At 48.2% G+C, this 20,623-nt stretch overlaps 1 protein-coding gene across 4 annotated transcripts in view; it reads right to left on the bottom strand.

The window, feature by feature from the left end:
- Positions 1–20,623, bottom strand: part of PFDN1 (prefoldin subunit 1) — a 41,608-nt gene that overhangs the window by 13,213 nt on the left and 7,772 nt on the right. For 2 of the 4 annotated variants that reach the window (XM_064161356.1, XM_064161354.1), the window contains exons 3-4: positions 11,324–11,395; positions 9,247–9,331 (exon numbers count right to left, since the gene is read on the bottom strand). In XM_064161356.1, the coding sequence (XP_064017426.1) occupies positions 9,247–9,331; positions 11,324–11,395 (157 nt within the window). The remainder of the gene's footprint in view (positions 1–9,246; positions 9,332–11,323; positions 11,396–20,623) is intronic. The other 2 variants (XM_064161355.1, XM_064161357.1) reach the window with 1 other exon arrangement.

The following is a 20,623-nucleotide window of genomic DNA, read 5'->3' as shown; positions in this document are numbered from 1 at the left end:
CACAGAGCTATTCTTGAGGGTGCTCCTCTCCACAGCAGACAGCAGCACTCCTCCTTGCACCCTGTTTATTTAGGAAGCCCACTGCACATTCCTGGGTGCTGGCCTGGCCAACCATGAGATGAGCTCCTGCACTGTAAATTTCAGGATGAAATTGGTCTCTTGGGAATGGCTTCACCTTCTGACAGCTGCTCAGTGGCCTGCAAAGTTCACCACAAAACTCAAGAGATTTGTTTTCATGGCATAAAAGCCACCTTCAGAGCTGGCCTCTGTGCTGCTGCTTTCTATGCCAAAGCCAAAGGGCTGCTCAGAGCTGCCACAGGAGCAGGTCAGAGGCATGTAGCCTGTGCTGGTCTGAGGCTAACCAGAATATTTTAATGAGAAAAATTAGATTACAGGCTGTGAAAAGAAAACAATGGTGATGTCTATTTGACTCAGTCATGCTGAGATGTATAAAAACAAGAACACAAACATAGGTAAGACAATGAGTGTTCTCTCTGTCATAGTCTGTGTTTCTCTTCTGCTTGAACCTGTGTAACTAATCCTTCTGCTTCTAATCCCCCTTGCCAATCCTCCAAACTCACCTTGCACATAAGGCTTACTCTGGGAGAAGGTAGAGGGGTGGAAAGAAGGTGGAAGGTTGATTGGGAGCCTCTGATTTCTGGGAGGGCTGTTGTGCTCCTGTGTTACTTTTAACTTGTATGTTTCTGTATATATTTGTAATATATTGTTACTATTTGCTTGTATCTTGTGCTAAGCTGTGAACATAAAGCTTTGTTCCTGAACTTCTATCCAGCTGAGTCCAGTCTGAGTGATTTCATAAGAGTGGGAGGGGGGCAGGTAACTCCCAAACCATCACATTTATATTTTGGTGCTGGACATAGGGGGAAATAAATTTGATTTATTGCTAATTAAGCCTGGAAGATGAAGTTTATCTGGTTAATTGGTAGTATATGATATCCATTATGTCTATGGTACCTGCACCATTATATTGCTGTGAAGCTTGGTTCTCTTCTGTTTGACTTAATGCAGAGAAAGATTCAAGGAATGTTTCTGGATTTTGGAGAGTATCTTGTCAGCTAGGTTGGCTTTAATATTATTGAAACTGCTCCCAACTGCGTTTTTAAGACGTCGGGAAATATTATAACTCCTCTTTCTCCTCCCACAGCTTTAATGCATGTCATCTGGCTAAAAACTGAACTTCCAAACCCCTGTAGCAAGTTCCACACATGTAATACAGTGGTATATTTACAATGTATTAATATAGCCCTAATAATCCTGGGTTTATGTCTAATTCCTGTGTTATGTGTCAAGAATTCAGCTATCACCTCCTTAAAAAAAACACCTTGGGAGAGGTAGGAGGCAGTGTTCAAAGAGTTCACAAGTTGGAGAAACAGAGGTAGAGATAAGGTCTGGAGAACTTTCTCAAGACAACTTCTGTTTGGCAGGAGGGCAAGAGGGGGCCACTATGTCCACTGCTACACCTCCTCTAGCAGGTTCTGGGACAACTGCCAAAGTCTTGGCTGTCAACAATAACGTGACAAGCAGCCAAATACCAGGTCCAGCTGTTCAAGTCTGCTGTTTCACCTAGTTCACATCATCAGGCAGCAGCTTCTAACCCTATAGCAAGTTCAAATCCACATGCCTCAGAGATTCAGACCCTCAGTGATTCAGACCCACGAGAAGGAACATCTACCTCCTTTATTCCTCCTGCTAAAGCCAAGACAAAACATTTGACAGAGACTGATATAAGAGAGGATTTGGGGGAGAGGACTTCTGGTACACAAAAGGAAGAAGAGGAGAAATACAGCCTTTGAGATTTGGCCAATATACTTAAATAGCATTACAGTGATTAATGGAGCTATATGAGATCAGCTGCAAAGGAGGATAGCTCTGAGGACTTTAAGAGTGCTCTTAGGAATGTTTTGTTTCTAGGCCAAGAATAACCACAGGAAGAGGAGGAGGATGATATCCAGGATTTCAATGATTCCCTCAAAGAGATCAGGGAAGTTAGAAAGGAATACTCAAGGGAATCAGGAGAGCCAATCCTAAGCTAGCTGGTGAGATGCTGTACTATTGGTGCCAATGCCCTACTGGTAGGAGACAAGTCTGCCAAGCAGCTAGGGCCACTCACCAAGGACAGTGGAGTGGACAAATACCTAGCAAGTCCTCTTGGTAAGGTTAGCTTGTGGACATGCCTTCTATTGGCTGTGGCTATGAGATATCCTTCCCAAGATGATCTGCCATGGGCTGCTAAGAAGTGGAACACCATTGAGCAGGGAATTAAGCTTCTGAAGGAGTTTGCTGTGAAGGAAGGGCTCTGTGGAGATCCTGGCACACATGAGCCTGATGACATTCCTCTTGGGACAGGTCTCATGAAGAAGCTTATTAAGCTTGCTCCTTCATCCTATGCTAACATCTTGGCCAGCAAGTTTCTATCAAGGAGTGATAATGGAAGGTCTTTCACTGTTGGTGAATTCACTGACCAGCTCAGGCAGGTAGAGGACAGCTTGGCACATTCTGCCCTAGTCTCTGCTATAAAGACTATGACCACCGAGATTAAAGATAGCATGAAAGGACTGAAGGAGGATCTTAAAACATCCATCTCCAATCTGGTAAAGGATCCCATCCCTGCATCATCTGAATGGGTGCATGTTTCTGCCATCAGGAACAGACGCCCACCTCCTACAAGGCAATTCCAGCCCAGGAGGAGACAAATTCCACCCAGACATCAGCAATCACGTGCGTCACTGTGGATAATCCTGTGTGACCAATATGGTGAGAACATGAACAAGTGGGATGGTCAACCTACTTCAGCTCTTTCAAAGAGAGTCAGGGAACTGCAGAGTGGCAGAAACAGAGGCAGCAGTGCCAGGAAAGTAGCTGTCACTTCTTCAGCTCCCCAGAGCAACTGCAATTGTTCCAACAGTTGCAGTTTCTCTCACAACACCACCAATCATTGTGTACACCCCACATGCCATGTTCAGCATTAGGGGTGCCCTGCCTCCAGCCAGGAGGAGGAAAGGGATAGTGAAGAAAACAGAATCTATTGGAATGTATTCATTAGGTGGCCTGGCAGTTCAAAAGTTGGGCAATACAGGGCTTTAGTTGACACAGGAGCTCAGTGTACTTTATTGCAGTCCAGCTGCAAAGGGACAGAGTCTATCACTATTTCTGGAATCACTGGTGGATCTCAAGAGTTAACTAAGTTGCAGGCTGAAATTAGTTTAACTGGTAAAGAGTGGAAGAAACATACTATTGTAACTGGTCCTGATGCACCTTGCATTCTGGGAATTGACTTTTTGAGACAAGGTTGTTTCAAAGATCCTAAAGGTCAGAAATGGGCTTTTGGAATAGCTGAATGTGAAAATTGGCCTATCCTTTACCTCTACACCGACTCGTGGATGGTAGCCAGTGCTCTATGGGGTTGGCTAAAGGACTGGAAGAAGCATGGTTGGCAGAGGAAAGGAAAGCCTATTTGGTGTGCTGATCTATGGCAGGACATTGATTCACGGCTGGGGAAAACTCCAGTGAAGGTGCGGCACGTAGATGCACACATGCCCAAGAGCAGAGCTACTGAGGAACATCAACACAACCAGCAGGCAGACCAAGCTGCTAAGATTTCTCAAGTTGATACAAGCTCTGACATTGACCTTGATTGGAAACACCGAGGTGAGCTGTTCTTAGCTCGGTGGGCCCATGACTCGTCTGGACATCAAGGCAGAGATGGAACATACCGATGGGCATACGATAGGTCAGTTGACTTGTCCATGGACGCTATCACCCAAGTCATCCATGACTGTGACATTTGTGCTGCTATTAAGCAGGCTAAGCGAATCAAGCCCTTATGGTATGGTGAGAGGTGGTCAAAGTACAAGTATGGTGAAGCCTGGCAGATTGACTACATCACTTTACCTCGATCTCGTTCTGGTAAGCAGTATGTGCTAACGATGGTAGAAGCCAGCACTGGATGGCTGGAAACCTATCCAGTTCCACATGCTACTGCACCTAACACCATTCTTGGCTTGGAGAGACAGATCATGCGGAGACATGGAACTCCAGAGAGAATCGAGTCAGACAATGGCACTCATTTCAAGAACAATCTTGTGAAAGACTGGGCCAAAGAGCATGGCATTGAGTGGATCTGCCACGTACCCTACTATACTTCACCTGTCCGAGGGGTGGTGTCTGCTGAAGGTCCTGGTCACACACACTGGGTAATGCAGGAGAATGGTGAAATCCAGCATACTCCACAGAGAAATTTAACTTTAGCTGAGAGAGTTCAGATTCAGGATGTATAATTCAAGCTGTTAGTTTTCTGTTCTAGGTATGACCTGGCATCTGAGGACCAAAATCTACAAGAGAAGCTACAGTATGTGAGCCTGAACCCAGTGTCACCTGGGAGTCCCTGTTCTCAGCTCATCTTTGAGGAGACAAACTGCTGTTTTCTGAGCTTTGAATCACCTCCATAAGAGATAGCCAGAACGATGTGTGAACTGAACTTAGAATATTCATCATTGTAAATACTGGTTTAGATTAGTGTACAGGGTTAACCCTTCTGGGAGGAGTGGTCTTGAACCTGACTCCAGGTGGTTTTGACCCCTCCCCAGGGGTGGGTCTGAACACTAACAGGTGATGGTTTAGCCCACTCCCCCTTCCTGCCTAAAAATCCAGAAAAGCAGGGGGACATCCGGTTCCTCTCACTCTCCCTCCCTGCCTGCTAGCATCACCATTCCTGTTTCCTGCTTGCTCTTTGTCTTACCACATAGCTACCATCACCATGAGGTAGACAAAACCCACTGCCATCAAATCTGGTTGTATATTTACATGCTTTGTATCTTGTTTCCCTTCCCTACGCCTTTGTAACTTCACTACCTCACACCTTTTATTTCATGTTAAACTTTTCTTCTTTTAACTTCCAAATCACAGTGAGATTATTTATTTGGGTCTGCATACCTTTCCTCTCTCTCCATCTAATTCCTTTTGGGAAAGAAAGGGGAAGAGGGAAGGGCATTCTATAAATTGTCATTGGCTCTATCAACTATATTGGAGTCTCTGGGAATTTAAATTAGAACCAAGACAATTAGCTAGACTAAGTCTAGTCTAGGTGATTTCACAGGAGGAGGGGGCGGGTAACTCCCAAACTACCACATGGCCACACCAAGCAGGTCCGTCCCACTCATACCTGCTCAGAGGACACCAACTTCCACACTCAAGCACTTCTCCCCAGCCACACTTTGCCTGCTTAAATCTTTGCTCCCACAGGGTACAAAAATGGCTGTGGCAACGACCAGAGATGTTCTAGTGGCCTCCTGGAGGAAGGAGGACCACTGCCACCTCTCGGGGCTGCAAAGCCACTCAAAAGCTCCTAGAGAAAGAAGATTAGAAGAAGGGAAGCTGCAGCACAAGCCAGATTGTGCCCAGGCAACACCAGGGAAGAAGTCTCTTGTTAGGTCTGACGTCTGGTCACCAAGAGGCACTACAACGCAGACAATGCTTAGCTTGAGCAGGAAGGAGCCCTGCAGCACCAGCCAAGCCTGTGGAGCTTGTCCACCATGACTGAGAGCAGAGAAAGTCTCTCTGGTGGACAGGGTTCCCAGACACAGGGCTCACATGAGGAATTCCTCAGCTAGAATTCAAGCACTTCGGTATAGCTTTCCTGCTCAGATTTCCTGCTCCAGGCAGACAAGAGAAGAAAGCAACCAGCAGTAAACTTTCAGTCTCCCATGCACATGTACAGGACCTGCCTGGGAAACAAGCACACAACAACCCTGTGGTCAGGGTTTAAAACCAAACCCCAGTTCAGTCAGAAGCTGCAGGTTGCTTTTTCTCCTTTCAGGATGCAGCTAAATTCAGTGGCACAGGGTGGACAGAGCTGCCCAGCAGAGCCTCCTCCTTATTAGTTATTTTTAGCCATTTGGGCCGCCAACGCCTGACAACCAAACGTGCTGAATATAGCAGAGGAGAACCAGGCTACCAGATAGCATCAGAGAACACACCATGGGAATCATTTCCCCACCCTGACCAAGAATCAATTTTCCATGTCTTTGTAACATCACAGAGTTTGTTCTTTTGAAAATGCCTCATTTGCAAACAGAATTCATCCAGCCCCACACAGCCGTGGATAACATTTCCTGAAGCAGAGCATTGTTCCACCACTCACAGATCAGGTTTCCTTAAAAACAAGGGAAGAAAAACATTACTTGGTTTTTCTCCTAATACTGCACAAACATTGCTGAGCTAAAAAGAGTCTGTGCTCATCCCTTCAGAATGCTTTCAAAATAGATTGAACACATACCCCTCTGCCTGTGAAGCACAACAAGAATCTGATAAGTATCTGGACTGGAAAAATCCAATTGCTGCTGCGGAGCAGCCACCTCCCATGGCACTACAGGAGCCAGCCTTTAAGATCACCCTGTCCAGCCATTACCTAACAACACCAAGCCTGATGCTAAACTACGTCCCTCACCACCACATCTCTACCTCTTTGAAACCCCTCCAGGGATGGGGATTCAACCTGCGCCTGTGACAGTGTCTGAGAACCCTTTCAGTCAAGAAGTTCCTCCTAATGTCCTACCTAAACCTCTCCTGGTGCAACCTGAGGCTGTTTCTTCTTGTCCTGCCACTTGTTATTAGGGAGAAGAGACCAAGTCCCACCTCATTCCAAACTGCTCTCACACAGCTGCAGACAGTGAGGTGGTCTCCCCTCAGTGCACCACTTCTACAGCAGGGAAAGTGAAGAGAGGGGAGTGAGGCAGGGTGACAGCAATCGTACAGGGCAGTGGAGGCTGTCAGAGGAGTGAGAAAGCAGCTTTCACTAAAGGTACAAAAGCCCACTGTGAGAGCAGTGAAGGGCAGGAAACCCAGCTCACATCTCTGCAGCAGGTTAGAGCCCACAGCTGCACCAACAGCCAGCACTCAGGGGCTCTCCTTGCTGCACAGCTGGCTGCATCTACAGAAGAGCTCAGCAGTGAGCTCAGTCCCCTGTGCTGCTCCCTACACAGCACCAAGCAAGCAGTGAGAGCATTCCTCAGACTCAGACTTGTATCACAAACATCCATTTCACAATGCCTTGGCAAAAACATTCTGAGAGCAAGGCCTAACTGGCTCCAGCTCCCCCTCCAGAAGTAACCAGAGCGGCCACAGGGATGGCAGCTGACCTTGACCAGCTTTGTTCAGCTACGCAAAGTGAGAAATGCAGGTCAGTACCATCATAGCTAACAATGTAAAATATAAAGCTAAGATTGAAATCCTTCCAGTTTTAGTAACAGATGGAGGGAATTTCAGACTACCTTGGTTTGGTATTTATTTTACAACCATGCAGCGGAAGCACAAGGTCACAAAGTTTCACATTCCTTCCTGCTTCCGTCACAACCTGTTTACAGGACAGCAAAATCTCCTGCTCTGACCTGGGCCCAGGTATTTCCCCTGAAATCTCTTCAGTCTAAAAGTTTGTCCTCTTCCCTGGGAATCCCAAGCTTAAGGAAAATCCTTTTCCACAAAACTGCCAGCCAGCACAAAGCAGAGTAGTTAAAAGTTGGACCTGAATGTTCACTTAAGCTACTGGCAGTTTTGGCAATCTGAGCCTTAGCTATGCACTAGAAAGAGAAACCAACCCAAGTGGCAACTACCTTTCCCATCCTACCACCTTTGGAGAAGTCTCCATTGCTGGGACCTCTAGTTCAGTGGCAATGATCAGGGACTCACACAGCAAGAGGCTGGGAAGCAGGAAAACACACCAAGGGTTATCATCTGGGGGCAATCCCATCCATTCTGCTCAACTCAGCCATCAGAAAGTTCAGGAGGTAAGATTGTTCCTCACCAGTAGCAGGACAAAACCAAGCTGCACAGCTGAAGGTTACTGTAGCCACAAAGCTGAGCACAGCCCCAGAGAGCCGGCAGCAGGGCACCTGATGGGCAGGCTGCAAACCACACTCCAACTGCTTCTAAATCCAGACATACTGCTATGAAGCTCTCCAAGCCTAGCTGCAGGGCTGCCTGTGCACAAAGCCACTGGCATCTGGGGCAGCTCCAGAGTAGCCGGGATACAGTAACTTTTATCGCATAGCTATACCAAAACCTGTGCCATGCCTCCATTACCTCCACCTGTAAAATGTAGCCTATCCACAGACAACTCTGCTGAGTGCAGAAAAAAAAGTCATCCTGGCCAGGAACCCCTCAGTGCCTGGCCCAGAGAACGCTTCAGGCACCACAACCCACGGTGATCGCTTTCCCAACAGCTGACCAGGTGACCTGAGTTTTAAGGAATTAAAAAACCCCACAAACTCTTCTGCTTTACTCTAAGTAGGAGACAACAGAGACAGAACCGCACAGGCCCGAGTAGGTCTAAGCATTGATTTCCTCTTACTGCCTCTCCCTGCAGGTCTCCACACTCACCTTCTCCAAAACACTAATGAATGAGATAAGCAGCTTGACACAACTCAGTCCTTGCTTTCTCTGTCCTTTCCCATGAAGTAAGGTGTAGGATTTCCCATCAGCTGTATTTTAGGGTCATAACATACACTGGTGGCACTGCGGAAGAACACTTTGAGAACCTTCTCCACGTGCAGGCACAAGGCAGCAGGCAAGCCCCACTAGGTAATGTCTTGGAACACTGCCCACACACCACTGCCTACATATTGCTCTCTGCCTTTAATATTCCAACAAGTATAAGAACACAGGAGACCACAACATCCCAGCTCCCCTTACATCAGGTCTTCAACAGCAGCCACAAATGCATGCCTAGGGCAGAGTCTAGGGACAAGGAGGGCAATGCTCTACTTCCTCCTCATGTTTTCCCAACCTCCAAACATTTTTAGCTCAGGGACTTCCTGAGCAGGATGCCATTTCTACATATTTGGTAATCCTCAAAGGATTTCTCTTCCATGAATTTATGCAATTGTCCCAAGCCAGAGTAAACTTGTAAAATGCACAGCACTGGCAAAGCTTCACATCACCACACAAACGTCCTTCTGGTAGCTTCAAACTTTGCTCCTGTTGATCTCATTTGAATCCTACATCTCCATTTCTCACATCAGGACACAAAGCAAACCAACAGTTTCTGCTAGGGTTGTAGAGGTAGCAAAGGTGACATCGACCACTTGAAGGCGAAACATAGAACCTCTTACAAGTAACCTACTTGCAGTCCTTCAGCACGCAAAGTATCAGATGAAAACAAGGGATGCAGCAAACAGCATCTTGTTGACCTCCAGTATTCCACTTTTGTCACCATTACTGCCAAGAACTTACCTCTAACTCTTTAATTTTCTCTTCAGCTATTCTCTGTTTTTCCAAAAGCTGGTTGTGAATCACTCCTTTGGACTGAAGAATAAACCTGCCAGTAAAAAAGAAGAGACAGAGCTGCTGCATGTTTTGTCACACCTACCATACATCTAGCAGCTACCATGACCTGACCCTCACTCGCAGGTGCTGGGGCAGAGGCAGAATTGCTAGGACAGCTTACACAAGGCATTGGGCTGGCCTCAGAGGCTTGCTCATGAGTTTCAGCCCTGATTTGAGGGGAAGAAAATGGATGCATGCAGATTTCATCTATCACTCAGTGTCCTTCAATGATCTGGAAGAAGGACTTGCACACAGCTTGCAGTGGAAGTCTCTCAGCCCTTCAAAGGGACCTCAATCAATTAATGGCATTTAGGGAAGCCTCCTTCCAGGCCTCAAAGCCATTTATTATCATTTTAGTGTTCACAAGCTAACCGAATCTGCACAGTAAAACCAAAGCTTTCCACAGAGAGAGGCTGAGATAGTTGGGGTTGTCCAGCCAGGAGAAGAAAAGGCTCCAGGGGAGACCTTACTGAGGTATTCTGCATAAAGATAGAGAAAGACTTTGTGCCAGGGTCTAGTGCCAGGACAAGGGGCAAGGGTTTCAGACTGCCAGAGGGCACAAGAAACAATGAGTGGTGAGACACTGGAACAGAGTACCCAGCAGAGCTGTGGATGTTCAAAGGTCAGGCTGGACAGGGCTTTGGTCAATTTGATCTAGTAGAAGATGTCCCTGGCCATGGCAGAGCAGGGGGGAGGGTGTAGGACTGGATGTCTATGAAGGTCCCTTACAACCCAAACCGTTTTCTGGCTCACTGATAGAGCACCAGGTGGTTCCACAAGCCACACAAAACATGGCACACCTGCCTTCACTTGAGCTTTCACATCTCTCACTGCTCAGGGCTTGGCTTTGCTTCCCCCTGACCTCCACAATTCCCATGCTGTCTCCATTCAGAGGGCTTTGCTGTGGGGTGTGGGGGGATTGTTTCTAACTGAAACTGCAGCTGCTGGTTTTTCACTTGCATCCATAACACCTTGGTCACAGCACTCCTACTTGTCATCATGCACAAAGCTGCCCTACTTGCTAAGCAGAGCCTCTGAAGGAGCACTAGCATCCAAAGCAGCTCTCCAGCATATGGCACTGGCATCCCACAAAGAGGTAAAAGACAACTAAGTCCAAATGAATTTTAGGAACCCGCCATGATTGTTTTTCATCCTTCCAGACATAAAGAATGTACAAGCTGCAGATTCATCCCTTCCCTACTTAGCAAGTCCCCCAGAGGATTTAGAAGGAGCCTCCTGGGTCATACCAGTGAGGTCAAGGTCTCCTTCCAGTATCTTGAGGATCAGTATCTTCCTGCCAGGTGACCAGGGCTCATTCTTGAACACTAAAACCAAGCAGCCTTAGCCAGGACAGAAGCAGATCCCTGTCTTCTACAGCCCAATCTGCACTCAGCTTGCAGCACCATCTCCTCTGACACACGACATTCCTGACATGCCGGATCAAGGCCTAGGAAACACGCGCAGGGATCTGCATCAGCTTGAGACTCAGCAGGCTCTGCAGCAGCACCACAGCCCAGAGGAAAACTACCTGCCAGGTGCATTCCTGAAATGCAGGGGAGCAGAACCGTGGGTCACTGGCACAGGTTGCCAATTAAGATTCTCCTCAGTGCCTTCAGTAACTGCACTCCACAATTGCTTCCTCCTCTTTCTCCCACTCCTCTTCTCTGTTCTACTTTACCTCTCTACAGTAACTTTCACTGCATATTTCACATTGCCATCTCCTCAAACCTCTTCTCACTTCTTCCCAGACTTAGCTCACATTTCCCACTGGGGTCATCTTGGTTCTGTACCTGCTCCTGCTGGCACAGCTCTCTCGTGCTCTCTGTCTCCTCAGTCAGCCCCTCCCATTAAGTGCCCCTACAATCCACTTTCACACAATGGTGCTGTTTTCAGGTGTCAGGACACACCAGGCTTCTGAAATCAAAAATGGAGTTCATGGCTTTGTAAAAATCAAATTCACGATCAGGAGAGAGAAGTTACGCACACTGCTATGAAATGCAGAGCCTCTGGATCCAGCCAGGCAGCAGATACTTCAGGGTTACCAGCCAACCTGAGCCTGCAATAGCAGAAGGAACAAACAGCAGCCTTCACACATACACACCTCCTGCAGATTTTGGGGTGAATCCTTTGATTCTGCAGTAGCTGCCATGAGTGAAAAACCAAAGCTGCAAGATGTTCTCAGCAAACAAAGCCATCAGACCTTTCCTATGTCACAGCTTTCCTGAGCCTGTGCTTATGAACACTGCTCTGATAATTTCCATTTTTTGTGAGGGCAGCACAGAAGAAAGGAGTCTCCTTTAATTTGCTTCCCCAAACTATACAGCAAAATTCATCATTTTGGTTTCATTGATGCCTCTGGTCCAAGAAACAAAGTTAAAACACCAACGCAGCTCAATCAGTTTTCCCCATGCTGCAGCAGGGAAGGTCCCTGCTGGGGTAGAGGCACCGAGAACCACCATGGGCACGAAAGTCGCTGAACACAGAAGTGGCTGCCTCCAATTCTGCAAATGCCACTGGGGTACCACCCTCCCTGCCATGCTCCTGCAGTGCTCTAGCAGACATCTGGCAGCAAATTGAAACCAGAGGGCCCAAGTCATCTCTGGTAAGACTTCTGTGGGCAGCCCGGCACAAACAGAGCCAGACCTGCCACGAAAGGGTGCACTGGACCCTGTATCCCTTCATGTGCTGCCTCAGAAGTCCCTGACCTGCCCAACAGCATCCTCCAGAAGGCCTTCAGCAATGCCAACTTCAAGCCACCAACTTGAATTCCCTGACACAAGCCCATTGAGTCCTCAGCCCAAAGCATAGAGGTATTGCCATGTAAGCTGTTGAAGGGGTTTGAAAACTGAAACTATAAATCCACAGCCACAGTTACCTGCTTGCATCTGTGCCTTCACTTCCCAACAGAAGGACTCAAAACACTCATCAGTGTTTTAGCTTCTAGCTATGGAGATCTCAGTCAAAGTTCCTACCTAAGGAAACAATGTGGTTCATGGCAGCACCTAGGCAAAGCAGGAGCTGGTTCTGCTCCTTAGGTAAGAAGTGCTGCAGGGCACTTGTAACAAACCTCAGGTTACATTTACTCGGGGTTCCATTCTCCCAATTATTCCAAGTAAAACACCAACTGCAGGGTTTTCTCGATTTTCTCCTCACCAAGTATTTTGCTGTCTGCTTTTAGTTCAGTGCAGTTATCTTATTTACAAATTCTCACGACAGAACCATCAGAGGTTCTGAGGATTTACTAGTTCCCTGAATGAGTTTGTGAACTTCATTCACTGCCTGGAGACACAGCACCAGCCGAGAGCTGCCCCCACATTAGAGTCACAGAGCATCACAGAGTTGAGCAGGCACTTTCTGCTCTACCGAGCCTGGCAGCTGACATGACTAATAGCAAGTCATGGTGCAGACCAGCACCAAAGAGCTACCTCCACAGATCACACTGCTGGAGTCCACCAAGGGAGGCTTCAAGCTCCAAGAGTTCACACATTGAACTGAGATGGCTTTTACATCTTTATGGTCCCCAGAAGACCAGAAGCAACCCAAATCCTCCTCCAGACAAGCAAACTCACTTGTGTGCATCTTCTCCCAGAAAGGCACCACACCAGCAGATCTGCCAAACACCACAGCCACACTGGCAAAAACATCAAACAACGATGCAGAAGAACATTTAGCACCACAGTGGCACCTACAAAGCTTAGTTACAATCACCTCCCCACACACCAACCTTTCCCTGCTGCTAAATACCACCAGAAACGTATGAGGCAGGAGGGACAAGTCCAGCATGTCAGCTGGCCACCATAAGGAACAGCTGGTAGAAACAGGGCTGGACTTCACAGAATTCACCAGGTTGGAAAAGACCTCTAGGATCATCGAGTCCAACCTATTACCCAACCCTTCTAATTAACTGAGCTATGGCACTAAGTGCCTCATCCAGCCTCCTTTTAAACACCTCCAGGGATAGGGACTCCACCATCTCCACGCGCAGCCCATTCCAATGCCAATCACTCTTTCTATGAAGAGCTTCTTCCTCTGAAGACATCCAGTCTGAACCATCCCTGGCACAGCTTGAGACTGTGTCCTCTTGTTCTGTGCCTGGGAGAAGAGACCAACCCTTGCCTACCTACAACCACCTTTCAGGTAGCTGTAGACAGCAATGAGGTCTCCCCTAAACCTCCTCTTCTGCAGGCTGCACACCCTCAGCTCCCTCAGTCTCTCCTCACAGGGCTGTGCTCCAGCCCCCTCAACCAGCCTTGGTGTCCTTCTCTGGACACATTCAAGCATCTCAATATCTTTCTTAAATTGAGGGGCCCAGAACTGGACACAGCAGTCAAGATGTGGCCTAACCAGTGCCGAGTACAGAATAACCTCCCTAGTCCTCCTGGCCACACCATTCCTGATACAGGCCATGATGCCATTTGCCTTTTTAGCCACCTGGGCACACTGCTGGCTCATGTTCAGTCGGCTGTTAACCAGTACCCCCAGGTCCTTCTCTTGCCCTGTTTTGAATATTTCACCATTTTTCAGGGGTCCATAGAGAAAAGTAAAAACTCAAATCAAAGAAAATTAGAAAGGAAAGCTACAGAGGTGTGGAGTGCTCAAGGTCAGCCATGTCCAATCAAGCCTGGACTGCCAACACAGGCAGTGTCCAGGAAGCAGCTGCACCTCTGTGCTCCAGAGGCTCTCTCTGAGGCTGCTGCTTCTCCAGCACAACACAGGGAACAAAAATAGGGCAGAAGGGAACTTAAAGAGAAACCTCAGTCTAAATATTCCCACTTGCTTCTATTTCCTGTCTCAGCTAGCTCCACATTGGGATTTATGTTTCCCTATGGCAGAGAATGTGGTTTCTCTTCGCTCTGAGGCTCACTGCTTTCTGAAGGGTTCTCTTCCTCCTTCCCAGTTACAGATTTCTATCCCTGGTGCCCCTTTGGGCAGTGGTTACAAAGCACTGTCTCATGCCCTGGTCTGTCATGTCTTCAGGCTCTTGCCAGGCGGGTCAGCAATGCTGTCATCTCCATCATCTGTTTGCTCCTTTGTGTCACACGCACACACCCATGGCACTGACCACACGCTGTCAGTAATTCCATAACCCAGCCTATTTGCACCAAGATCTGCTGTTTACTGGGCTTCAGGACACATCAAGCTCTGAAAGATCCCTCTCTTAACGAATGAGGTTATGGAGATGTTTGTTCAGTGCACACCAGTCTTCATCATGACACCCAAGTCATTAAAGCTATTAAAGGTGGAGCAGCAGTGATGCTCACAGCTCAGCTTTTCCATTAGGGACCCCTCTCCAGCTCCCGCCCAATGCACCCAGCTTCAGCCCTTGCCTCTGAAGCTCCCAGGGGCAGGCACCCAGCCCAGACATGAGCACTCTCTCCTCCTCCTGTTCTGCTTAGGATACATGGTTCAAAGGTTTCTCCTACACAGCTTGCTGGTTTATATTAAGGAATTAAAGCCAGAGGGAAGGAGCCACACAGTAGAGCATGGAGCTCTTCCACCAGCCTGCACAGCAACTCTTCCCACTTGAGCCCCAGGCAGCTCACTGCAGGAACCTGGTGGGATACCAGGGAAGCCTTTGTGTTTCTCCTGCCTGACACCAGGTTACACCCCTTTGCCTAACTTCAGAGAGAGACCATTTTACAGGTGCTGTTTGCCAGAATAATGAAAAATGCAGATCTAAAAAGTCCATTCAAAAGTCCCGTCTGCCAGCTCACACAAAGGCTCATCAGAACTCCAGGAGCTTCATGGTTCCCATTGCATTTGGTAAATTCTTAACAGTAAAGGTACTGAAATCTACCAGTTTTGTACAAAGCCAGAAGTTCATTTTCACATTTACTGTATCTCTAGAAAACCCAACATGCTGTGCTGTAACCCAGCACAGCCATTTCCAAGGAGCATCCTGCTCCCTGGAACCAAGCATCTTCATCAGTCTGTTCCAGGAGAACAGTTGAGCTAAGCCCAGTCATGCCCTTATCTATTTAGAGATGCTTTTTAATTCTGAACTTGCATTGCTGCTCAAGCTTTGAGCATACTCAGCAGGGGATTACTGCATGTTAAGTACTTTTCAAAGCCAGTGGAAGAGAGGCTTCCAAGGAGCTGATCCCAAGCAATCTAGCTTGATTGAACAGGAGCTAGCTATGCACAACTGCATGCAGTAAACATTTCCCTTTCAGTCTCCCAGGGTCTGCTTAGACTCCTGTTATGACCCTTGGCGAATCGTAACAGTCAATGCTTATACCCCAGCAAATTCCAGTTTTAGTCATCTTACATTAATTACCCCATTCCAAACAAGACAGCAAAGTGATATCAAATAAGGGAAAAAAGAAGGGGAAAAAATCCTGACTCATTAGATTTTGTGCCATGAAAATGATCAGGGTTTTGGAGCAGCTCTGCTACAAGGACAGGCTGAGGGAGCTGGGGATGTTCAGCCTGGAGAAGAGAAGGCTGCAGGGAGACCTTAGAGCAGCCCTGCAGTACCTGAAGGGGCTACAGGAAGGCTGCAGAGGGACTCTTTGCAAAGGCCTGCAGGGACAGGACAAGGGCAATGGCTGAAAACTAGAGCAGAGCAGATTGAGATTGTATGCGAGGAACAAGTTGCACCAGGAGGCTGCTGGAGCACTGCACCAGGAGGCTGCTGGAGCACTGCACCAGGAGGCTGCTGGAGCACTGCACCAGGAGGCTGCTGGAGCACTGCACCAGGAGGCTGCTGGAGCACTGCACCAGGAGGCTGCTGGAGCACTGCACCAGGAGGCTGCTGGAGCACTGCACCAGGAGGCTGCTGGAGCACTGCACCAGGAGGCTGCTGGAGCACTGCACCAGGAGGCTGCTGGAGCACTGCACCAGGAGGCTGCTGGAGCACTGCACCAGGAGGCTGCTGGAGCACTGCACCAGGAGGCTGCTGGAGCACTGCACCAGGAGGCTGCTGGAGCACTGCACCAGGAGGCTGCTGGAGCACTGCACCAGGAGGCTGCTGGAGCACTGCACCAGGAGGCTGCTGGAGCACTGCACCAGGAGGCTGCTGGAGCACTGCACCAGGAGGCTGCTGGAGCACTGCACCAGGAGGCTGCTGGAGCACTGCACCAGGAGGCTGCTGGAGCACTGCACCAGGAGGCTGCTGGAGCACTGCACCAGGAGGCTGCTGGAGCACTGCACCAGGAGGCTGCTGGAGCACTGCACCAGGAGGCTGCTGGAGCACTGCACCAGGAGGCTGCTGGAGCACTGCACCAGGAGGCTGCTGGAGCACTGCACCAGGAGGCTGCTGGAGCACTGCACCAGGAGGCTGCTGGAGCACTGCACCAGGAGGCTGCTGGAGCACTGCACCAGGAGGCTGCTGGAGCACTGCACCAGGAGGCTGCTGGAGCACTGCACCAGGAGGCTGCTGGAGCACTGCACCAGGAGGCTGCTGGAGCACTGCACCAGGAGGCTGCTGGAGCACTGCACCAGGAGGCTGCTGGAGCACTGCACCAGGAGGCTGCTGGAGCACTGCACCAGGAGGCTGCTGGAGCACTGCACCAGGAGGCTGCTGGAGCACTGCACCAGGTTGCCCAGGGAGGTGGTTGGGGCCCATCCTTGGAAATATTCAAGGTGAGGCTGGACAGGGCTTTGGGCAACTTGATCTGGCTGAGGATGTCCCTGCTAAGTGCAGAGGGGGTGGGACTGGATGAGCTTTGAAAGTCCTTTTCATTCCAGACCATTCTATGATTCACGGCTAAGGGCTTCACATGTTTCAGTCTGACTCTGAACTTCCCATTCAGCACATCTTACACCTTAACCAAAGAGCCTTCAGAAACACTTGGAGCTGGAACAGAGAGATGAAGCTTTTCCTGTGGTGGTTTTGGTGTTGGTCAGCTCATGGAGTCACTCTCACTAGGGTTAGCTACAACCTTTCCCCCTTGCCCTGCTGACAGAGCGCATACCTTAAATCCTGCATCTCTTAAATTCATTAGGAGGACCATTTCTGGACATGTCTCAGGAGCACAGTCCAGATCTGCTGTGGGAGCTGCTCAGGAAGGAGATGGACTAGAGCACACTGGCAGCAAGACCTGTGCAAACAGCCTGGCAGCACTAAAGCCCACACAGAAAGCAGGATTAGCAGCGCTGGAAGAAGTCCAAATCAAGTCTTATGTAGGGCACAACACGGTTAACTTTTACTCTGCTGGACATTTGTAAGCTGTAAACCTCTTTACTTTAAGGAGCTAAAAGGAGAGAACAATAAAATGCCACACTGTTTGCTTCCTCAAAGCTCTCCAGAGACTGCCCCAGAGCCTCCAGCCTGCCCTGCTGAGGGGCTCTGGGCTTTGTTCTGCACTTCAGGCCATGTTTACATTGAACTTTCCCTCCTTTTTTTGATCTGTCAATAGCTACAGCATATTACATTACCTCAAGCCAAGATAGTAACAGAGCTTGCAAACAGCAGTTTCTGCATTGCCAGACACTGAACTGGCTGGTGGATTTATACCATTGTTCATGCCTGTTGCTTTAAAAAAAGAAAGTAGGAATATACCTCGTAAGTGTATATTAAATATAGCACAACCCAAAATAACCAAGCAGCACTGACAGAACATCATTAGTTCTTTTTGAAGGTTCAATTGGCATACACAGGATTTAAGAAAAGAAAAACCCAAATGCCTCCTGCCTATCCTACAGGAATTCCTGGCATTTCAGATTCAAATCACATGGAAAAAAAATGCAAACTCACTGCAGCTGATGGAGGTGAAATCTCCACAAGACATTTTTCTTCACCATGTTTCTGGTTTAATGCTTTCATTCTCTAATTGTGTTTTAATGTACTTTTTCAGTACATAGCAATGATGACCTGGAGCTTGTCAAGTAAAGGAAGTGCAAGTAACTCCAGCATGCCACTGCAGATGCGCTTCAAACAGGGCTGCTGCAGGATAGGTTGTACCACACTGGAGAGCTGAAGAAAACAGAAAGAAACTTTGAGAGCTTCATGTGTCTGTTGCAATCTCCCAGTTTCCCATGGAGAGACATCTGAAACACCACCCCACTCACCCCAGCATCCAGGACCATGCACCCAAGAAAAAACAAACAAGCCAACACTGAGGTGAATACCCAGGTCACTCCACCCTAAGGAAATGCCTGTTTGGAAGGAGCTTTTTTCCTACTAATAAATCCTCTGTGCTCAGAAAGGTGAAGATAGCAGCAGGGTGTGCAGAGACATGGACACCCTGCCATGCTCTGGCAGGTACATTAAGGCTCCCTCTCCTCAGCAGCAAAAGCAAAGCTAGCAGGGTCAGCAGCTCTCTCTTTTGAACAACAAATCCATCCACAGTTGCAAGAGAAAAAAAATATATTAAAAATTCCTTTTCTGTGCCTTGCCACGGGAAGAAACCTTTGAAATGCTAAGTGAGGAGGAACACCCAGGCATCAGCTGTTAACCAGGGCAGCCTTGGCTTCTGCACGAGGCAAATGCTGCCACAACAAAGCATCAAAGAAAGAAATACAGCAGGTACAGGCAGAAGTGGGTGTAGAGATAACCCAGTGAGAACTGAAGCAGAACACGAATAGAGAGGCATTTCTGGGTGCTAGTGTTGAATTAGCTGCACTAAACCAATCACACTGCTCCTTCCTCACTACCAGCAACAAATTTCAGAGTAACACAATGCTCTGGGGCAGAAAGCACCTCGGAAGGTCATCCAGTCCAACCCCCACCACAGTCAGCAAGGACATCCTCCATTAGATCAGGCTGCCCAGAGCCCTGTTGAGCCTCACTTTGAGTATCTCCAGAGATAGGGCCCGAATCAGCATTAGTGGAATGGAAAGGTTGGGTGATGTTCTGGAAAACTGCCTCTTCTCAGGAAGCCTGGTGAGGAATTTGCGTTTGGGGGTTTAGTGGCTTGGGTTTTGTTGATTGTTCTTTTTCAACTGGCTGAAACATTCTGTTGGTTCAGCAAATAGCTTTGGAGAACACAAAAATAAAGATTCAAGACAGCAGATGTAGCATTCCTGAGCTCAGCCCTCTGGTTCTTCTGTATTAAGGTATTAAACTCGTGTCCAGCACTGACCTTGTCCCACAGGATTGGCCTCCTCATGGTTTCCTTCAACGTGTTAACGCAGGGGTCATGGATTAAACCCCCTGCTTGCAGGCACTGAGCAGGCAGCTAGGTCAGAGGTGCTCAGGTGGAGATTTCTCCTTTATACTGAGGCTGGTCACAGAAGATTTCATCTTGGGTGGACATCAGATTAGAGCCTGACTGGGCATCCCCACCCAACAGCTGTGGGACCCTTGTCAGAGCCTGACCCACAGCCAAAATGTCCATTGACATTACACCTGGAAGAGCATTTCCCTGCAATCCAGGGGTACTACAGGGACTCTCCCAGAATGTCTGTGCTCCAGTTACTTGGACATTTTCCTCTGCCACAGGAAAGCCAAATTTTGGTGCTTCTGCTTATCCAGCCAGCCCTGTATTCTGGAAGAAATGCTTTAGCACTCAGGATTTCCTGAGGGACTCTGACCCTTGGTCCCAACTTCTCTTTAAAGAAATGGGGACAAAGACTCAAAAGACAAAACTTTCAATCCCCTGAACACTACAATCAGTGGATGATCTATGCTGTTTCCAAACATCAGTGACATTCAGGTGCTTGGACAACTTCAGAAATCAGAGAGCCATGTTCTGTACCTTTTCGTAAAGTCACCTGGCATTAGCAAGACACAAAAGCAGATCCCCAAAACATTCAGCCTTTGTCTAGTATGTGGCTAAAGAGGACTCTGTACCACTGAAGTAACAAATAGATTGCATTTGCAAGAGACCTGGAGCTTCCTATTGCTAGGGAGAGGGACAAAACAAAGGTGCCTTACTGTAGTACTCCCTCCCCAGGCTAGTCTGACCTCCACACTGCACTCCTGCAAGTGCAAGGATTCTTGAAGGCTCTGGCATTTGGAGGGCAGCACGTTGCCTCTGGATGCCAGCAGAACAAACTGCCTCTCTAGCAACAGCAGCAGGCTGCACTAATAGTTCTCTGTTCAGCCCTTTAACAGTGTGGTAGTTTAAGGTTTATTGGAATATTCCAATAAGAGAAATCAGGACTTACCTGAAAGTTTAGTGCAGAATGTAAATTAATTAGAGCATTGGTTGTGCAAAGAAAACAATCATCAAGTCTCTATCAACCACTGGTTTGCCAATTGGTATAAAAAGCTAATGTACGAACAATTTGTCACTCTTGGCTCTGGCTCTGTCATTGTTCCTTCACCTCCTTGACTTCTTCACGCCAACCTTTTGCTGGTAACACCTGAGCCTTGCTGGTTTTCTATCGGGGTAAGAGA

The sequence above is a fragment of the Pogoniulus pusillus genome, chromosome 22, assembly GCF_015220805.1.
Source record: "Pogoniulus pusillus isolate bPogPus1 chromosome 22, bPogPus1.pri, whole genome shotgun sequence".
Lineage (NCBI taxonomy): Eukaryota > Metazoa > Chordata > Aves > Piciformes > Lybiidae > Pogoniulus > Pogoniulus pusillus.
This window is presented reverse-complemented; position numbering and strand designations above follow the sequence as displayed.